The 6,373-nt window shown below is 37.7% G+C and overlaps 1 protein-coding gene across 1 annotated transcript; it reads left to right on the top strand.

The window, feature by feature from the left end:
• Nucleotides 1-5,276: 5,276 nt before the first annotated feature.
• On the top strand, nucleotides 5,277-6,038 carry LOC148064214 (uncharacterized). The gene is made up of 5 exons (XM_087810382.1): nucleotides 5,277-5,350; nucleotides 5,421-5,526; nucleotides 5,593-5,712; nucleotides 5,808-5,874; nucleotides 5,939-6,038. Exons 1-5 carry the CDS (start codon nucleotides 5,277-5,279, stop codon nucleotides 6,025-6,027), a joined length of 456 nt encoding a protein of 151 aa, XP_087666508.1. The 3' UTR covers nucleotides 6,028-6,038.
• Nucleotides 6,039-6,373: the final 335 nt, after the last annotated feature.

The raw sequence follows: 6,373 nt of genomic DNA, 5'->3' as shown, positions 1-6,373 counted from the left end.
CCACCAGATCTGGACTCACGGTCACACGGCAGCCTCCGACCATCATGGGACTGAACATGAAGGTGAGGCTCTCGGCCTGAAGACCGTCCACCGAGGTGTGGTTGGCGCTGATCTGAAGAGGAGTCGCTGTCACCAGCTAGAAGAAGGAACACAGGAGCATGAGCACCTGAGGAGAACATCAGAGCAGGACTGGACTCACGTTGTAGTGGCAGTCCGGGCAGCCGAACAGAGGACTGAAGGCCTCGATCTGCTGCGTGAGCGTCGCACTGATCTCTGCACATGGACTTCCAAACAGCCTGGAGGAGCAGAAAACATCTCAGTGAGTGGAGTCCAGGAGTGAAGCGGTGGAGAAGATTCAAATGTACCAGATGGTGGAGCAGAAGGGTTTGTAGGGAACAGGCACAGGAACAGGGAACGGAGCCGAAGATGAAGAACTGAAGAGTCCCACGAGGAGAGCGGAGGCCAGCAGCAGAGTCCTGGAGGTCATCATGGTTCTTCTGGAGGATTGTGTGGAGGATGATCTGGAGGATGATCTGAAGGTTGATCTGGAGGAAGATCTGGAGGAAGTGTGAGGATGAGGCTGGAGCCGAGGTCTTTATAAACCCTCTCAGAGATGGATTCTTCACGCTGGATTCATCTGGTCTTGTGGCTGCTGTGGTGACTTCACTCGACTCAGTAAATCTCACGCCTTCATCTCAGAATGTGTGACTGAAAACAAAGCATCAGCGAACGACGTTGACCTGCGTCGTGGCTCGTCCTTCGTTCTACCTCCACCTCCGCCCTGGAGCCCCGTGTTCCACCTATTATCTTCAAGGGCTTCATGTCACATGACCTCAGGACTCAACCCCAGAGTATATTTTCATGGTAACTCCATAATCTTCATGTTGACCTCATCAAGGACCAACAAAAGAAGTGGAACACTGGGACTGAAGCGTGGAAGTCACGAGGCTCGAGTCACGAATGATTCGCTTCCTCTTTATCTGTCGTTGTGATTTCAAGGAGACACCAGGAGACACGACCACGAATAAAGACGGCGTCACAAACAGTCAGGCAGGCTTTTGTGTGAAAGTGTTTGTTGTTTATGATCTCGTCTACTTCCTGGTTCTATTGTGGAGGGTTTTGATGTTTAAGAAGTTCATTGACATGTTTGTAAAACATTTGTTTACATTATTTGCACATGTTTTTACATGTTTTTACATGAGTTTAAAGATGAAAAACAAATATTTGAGACGTAAAAACAATAACCAGTGACCCACACGTGTCAGTCTGATTCTTTTATTTGGTATAAATCTCCACAGAGCAGAAATAAATCCAAATATAAAGATTAAAAATGGAACATGAGTCAACTTGTGCACTTTAATCATCAAACTCATTAAAAATACTGAATGTCTTGACAGTTAAACTTCCTTCTGTGTCTATGAAGAGTATTTTAAATTTCTTTTCGTTGTGTTTTTATGTAGGTTTTTGTCATTTGATTCTTTGAATTGATTCTGAATGAATGCAAGAATAATAACCTTCGCTAACCGTTAGCCTAGCCGTTAGCTTAGCTAGCAGTGCTAGGTCAAGCTAAAATCTTCTTTGTGATAAAAGTTTGAGTTTTGGTGTCAATGATTGATCATTTTTTACCTTGAAATACATGATTATACAAAAAATATATGATCAATAACTTATTTTTACTTAACAAGTATAAACAATTATGAATAAATCTATACATTTCTTTTCGTTGTGTTTTTATGAAGGTTTTTGTCATTTGATTCTTTGAATTGAATCTGAATGAATGCAAGAATAATAACCTTAAAGATTTAAATAAGATCCATTCACTTCAGATGTTGTTCGTGAAATGACGTTTGATGCTTCTATAATATATTAGATATACTTTAGAATCTAATCTTAGTATCTAGTCTTTATGATAAACAACACATTCTTTTCTCAGGCTGTCCCTGTGAAAATAGTTTAACAAACAAACAATGGAATATCCTCATGTGATGGCGATGCTACCATTAAAGACGGCGTCACAAACAGTCAGGCAGGCTTTTGTGTTTAAGTGTTTGTTGTTCACCATCTTCGTCTCCATCCTGGTTCTCTGGTGGAGGGTTTTGATGTTTAAAAAGATTGTTTGTTAAACATAACATTTGTTTACATCATTTGCACATATTTTTACATGTTTTAACATGTTTTTATATGAGTTTACAGATGAAAAACGAATATTTGAGACGTAAAAACAATAACCAGTGACACACACGCGTCAGTCTGATTCTTTTATTTGGTATAAATCTCCACAGAGCAGAAATAAATCAAAATATAAATATTGAAAAAGTAACATGAGTCAACTTGTGCACTTTAATCATCAAACTCATTAAAAATAGTGAACGTCCTGACAGTTAAACGTGCTTCTGTGTCTATGAAGAGTATTTTAACTGGTGTTTTAAATGTGTTTGGACGCGTCTTGTTGCGCTGCATTGTTTTGCTCTCATGCTACGACGCGTGATTCTATCGACACCGAGTCAGCGATTAAAGGCCGGATGTTCCACGATGAAAAATAAAATCCATAAGGAATGTTTATTGGCACATAATTGAATATATTAGCTGCACATTTGCCACTGAAAGGTCAAAGAAAATGTCATTTTTATTTTAACCCTTATGTTTGGAGAAACTATAGAAAGTTAGACATAGATATATAAAGTTTAATAATATTTTATAACAGAGGATTCAAACTCAATCACACGAGCGGTCAAAATATTTTTATATTTAATATTTAGTGTTTTTACATAACAGGAAGTCCTAGTAAGATATTGATCTTTAAGGATCAATTTATTATCTTAGAATTTGTCCTCGTTTACCAAACGAATTCCAGTTTTACGAACATCTTATTGTATCTTAAACCTTGACCTCTTTATATTTATCTATATGACGTGATTTAAAATTTGAGACTAACTAAGGGTTTTACACGTGATATATGAAGGAAATAATGAACTGGATTAAACTGAATTTTAAAAATCAGAAAATGATGTCTAAAGTACTTTGTTGACCGTGTCATGTAAAAATAAATATGTGTCAAAAATAAATGTGATTATTATTTAATATCAATCGAGCGGGCGGGCTGCTGTGACGTCATCACTGTAGCAGGCGCTCAGGGGGTTGACAGGAGTGACAGGTGATCGTCTCTGAAGTCTCCTGTCAGGTGAGTCCTCACGTGAGTAACTTATATTCCGCTCTCAGTCTAAATAAAGCTGTAAAGTTTCAACTTCTGCTATTTTTTTTTCGCTTTTAACCGCTAGCTTAGCCCTTCGCTAACCGTTAGCCTAGCCGTTAGCTTAGCTAGCATTGCTAGGTCAAGCTAAAATCTTATTTGTGATAAAAGTTTGAGTTTTGGTGTCAATGATTTATTATTTTTTACCTTAAGTTCATCACCTTGAAATACATATGATCAATAACTTATTTTTACTCAATAAGTATAAAAGTATAAATACATCTGTAAAATTATTTTCGTTGTGTTTTTATGTAGTTCTTTGTCATTTGATTCTTTGGATTGAATCTGAATGAATGCAAGAATAATAACCTTAAAGATTTAAATAAGATCCAGATTTTGTTCATAAAATGTGTTGAAATGTCGTTTTATGCTTCTATAATATATTAGATATACTTTAGAATCGAATCTTAGTATCTAGTCTTTATGATAAACAACACATTCTTTTCTCAGGCTGTCCCTGTGAAAATAGTTTTACAAACAAACAATGGAATATCGTCATGTGATGAGACGACAAGTCAGCTGCCAATTAAAGTCAAAGTTCCAAGTAACCGAGCGTTGTGAAGGATTTCATGTGTGGAGATGAAATAATTGTCTCACAATTCCTCCAATATCACAGCGTTCAGATGGACGTCCAGATAGAATCACTTTTATGATTCACAGTTAGCAACAGAAATGACTTCCTTAATTCATTCGCTTTAAATTCCAGTTTTTAAAGTTCCAGCAACTCATGATCAGTGGTATAATAAAAGTCAGTTATTTTAATTTTCGTATTATAGTTATTGTGGTTTTATTTTTTATTTAAAAATGATTTATTGTTGTTAATATTAGGGCTGAACGATTATTGAAAAAAATATAATTGCGATCATTTTCCGAAATATTGCGATTATTTATGCGATTATTTTTCTTTTTTTTGTATATTTTAAATCTATTACAATAAATGAGTAACTACACATTAAAATGTATTTCTCTTTGATTCTCAAGATAAAGTTCTTAAGTATAAGTAATTTTTATGATAAAGGCAAACATGCCTTAAAAATAAAGGGAGACATTTTATTTAGTTCCTCTAATTACACTTGTATATAAACATAACATATTCACTGCAAATGCTATAAACTAGTGTTAAGACTAAAAGTGTGACGTAAACATTTATGAGTCAATAATAAATCATACAAACTTCAAAGTAAAGAAAAGTGAAAACACTAGTCTATTGTTTCTCATGTGTTTAAGTTCCTGTCGTACACAATAATATCATTTACACAATTTTAATTGTGTGATTGCATAACTTTGATGAGCACACACAAACACGCCGATGGTGCGCACAAACACACGCACACACACACACACACACACACACACACACACATACTGGGCTGGAAAATGAAATGAACATTAAACAAAATCGCAACCTCTGCGTTTATAATAAGTAAGTTATTTGTATTTATATAAAGCTTTTCCAGACCAGGGTCACAAAGCGCTTAAACAATCAAAACAATATATAATAAAGTATATACTTTAAAGGTCAAGATAACACTGAGAACAACACAGGAGTTCCAGAAAATCAAGGAAAATAATCACCTTTTTAAATATCGAGATTATATTATAGAATTAATAGATGAAAAAATAACGTCAGATGTCGATTCATAGTCAAACTGGTGACTCTCGGGTCAAATAAATCCTTGATTCCGAGTGTGTCGACAACAAGAGTCACTTCCACCTGTTGGTGGATCATCTGTTTCAAAAGAATGACCTCGACGACCAGAGTGATGACAACAATCCAAGCGCGAAAGATTTATCCAAACAAACACATCAGATATGTTGAGCGAGCGTGGAGGAGCGAAGACGATCGATGGTTCTGCGGGTCGGACGCGGTCAGATGACCCCGAGGGGTCGTGTTAGCATCACAATCCTGGTGGGGTTCTCTGTGAAACGTCACTCCCCCGAAACCATGTGACTCAGGCGTCGGCTTTAAAAAGAGTCGAGACGTTCCCGGGAGCACTCGCTGAAGATCCCGTCCCCACGAGAGACCATGTTGAGATTCCTGCTCGTCCTGGTGGTCCTCCTGCCACTCGCCGACGCCTCCTCCAAGTGCACGTCCATATGGTAAACACAACTATTGACCCGTGATCTTGATATTTAAGCAACATTTGTCGTGACGCGTCTCTTCTGGCAGGATATTTAAGACGTCCTGCCTGGAGCCGGCCAGCGTCCTGCTGGCTCAGGTGAAGGCCTGGAGCGGCAAGAAGTGTCGAGACGAGCAGGAGAAGTGCATGTACGAGGTAAATCTTTCACGTTTAACGTTTCTTTCTTCATGTTGGAACCTCACGCGTGGTGTTTCCCTGCAGCTCACCAAGGAGTCGTCCAACTATTTCGAAGTCACGCACACGTCCCCGAAGACTCAGAAAGTGACGGAGATTCATTTCACTCTGTCGCCACCGTCTGCTCCTGCTTTCTGCAAAGTCAAGGTGAGAAACTTGGAGCGTTCGTTTCACCTGGAGGTGTTCACGCCACCGCACGATGACTCAATGACTCGATGACTTGAAAACGCTGGTGTCCACAGGCCACTGCGACCTCCCAAGAAGGAAACAACCCCAACGACTACTGCCTGGTTTACAACCTCATGGAAGGTGAGATCAGACCGTCGTCGTCTTCGTGAAGTTTGTGTCTCTGAACCTCCTGTGTCTCACGCAGGAAGTGGACTGACCGAGTCTAAGGATTACAGAGAAGTGACCAACGACGCCATGTGTCCTGTGAGACAGTCAGGAAACTGCAGACATTAAAACATGTTAATAATATTTTCTTCATATTTATGTAGTTATGTTTCTTATTTATCATTACAAACTAAACAGGAGTGATTGTCACAATAAGACGGATGAAACTTTATTAATGCTTTGGTTTCTTTGAGATATTTAATATAAAAAAGTCATTGAAATTTAAGTATTTATTAAAAATATGTATCCCTGTCATATAAACTGATGGTTAATATGTGAAAGATAATATTATATATTATTATTATTATTATAGAAATATTTATTTCTCTCATATATACTGATGGTTAATATGTGAAAGATAATATTATATATTATTATTATTATTATTATAGAAATATGTATTTCTCTCATATAA

The sequence above is a fragment of the Callionymus lyra genome, chromosome 16 (assembly GCF_982586985.1).
Source record: "Callionymus lyra chromosome 16, fCalLyr1.hap1.1, whole genome shotgun sequence".
NCBI lineage: Eukaryota > Metazoa > Chordata > Actinopteri > Syngnathiformes > Callionymidae > Callionymus > Callionymus lyra.
The sequence above is the reverse complement of the archived record's forward strand: the minus strand, read 5'-3'. Positions and strand labels throughout refer to the sequence as shown.

Coding starts and splice junctions, on each gene's coding strand:
- LOC148064214 (XM_087810382.1), top strand. CDS start 5,277: ATGTTGAGATTCCTGCTCGTCCTGGTGGTCCTCCTGCCACTCGCCGAC. Junction 5,351..5,420: donor TCCAAGTGCACGTCCATATG/GTAAACACAACT, acceptor CTCTTCTGGCAG/GATATTTAAGACGTCCTGCC. Junction 5,875..5,938: donor GGTTTACAACCTCATGGAAG/GTGAGATCAGAC, acceptor TGTCTCACGCAG/GAAGTGGACTGACCGAGTCT.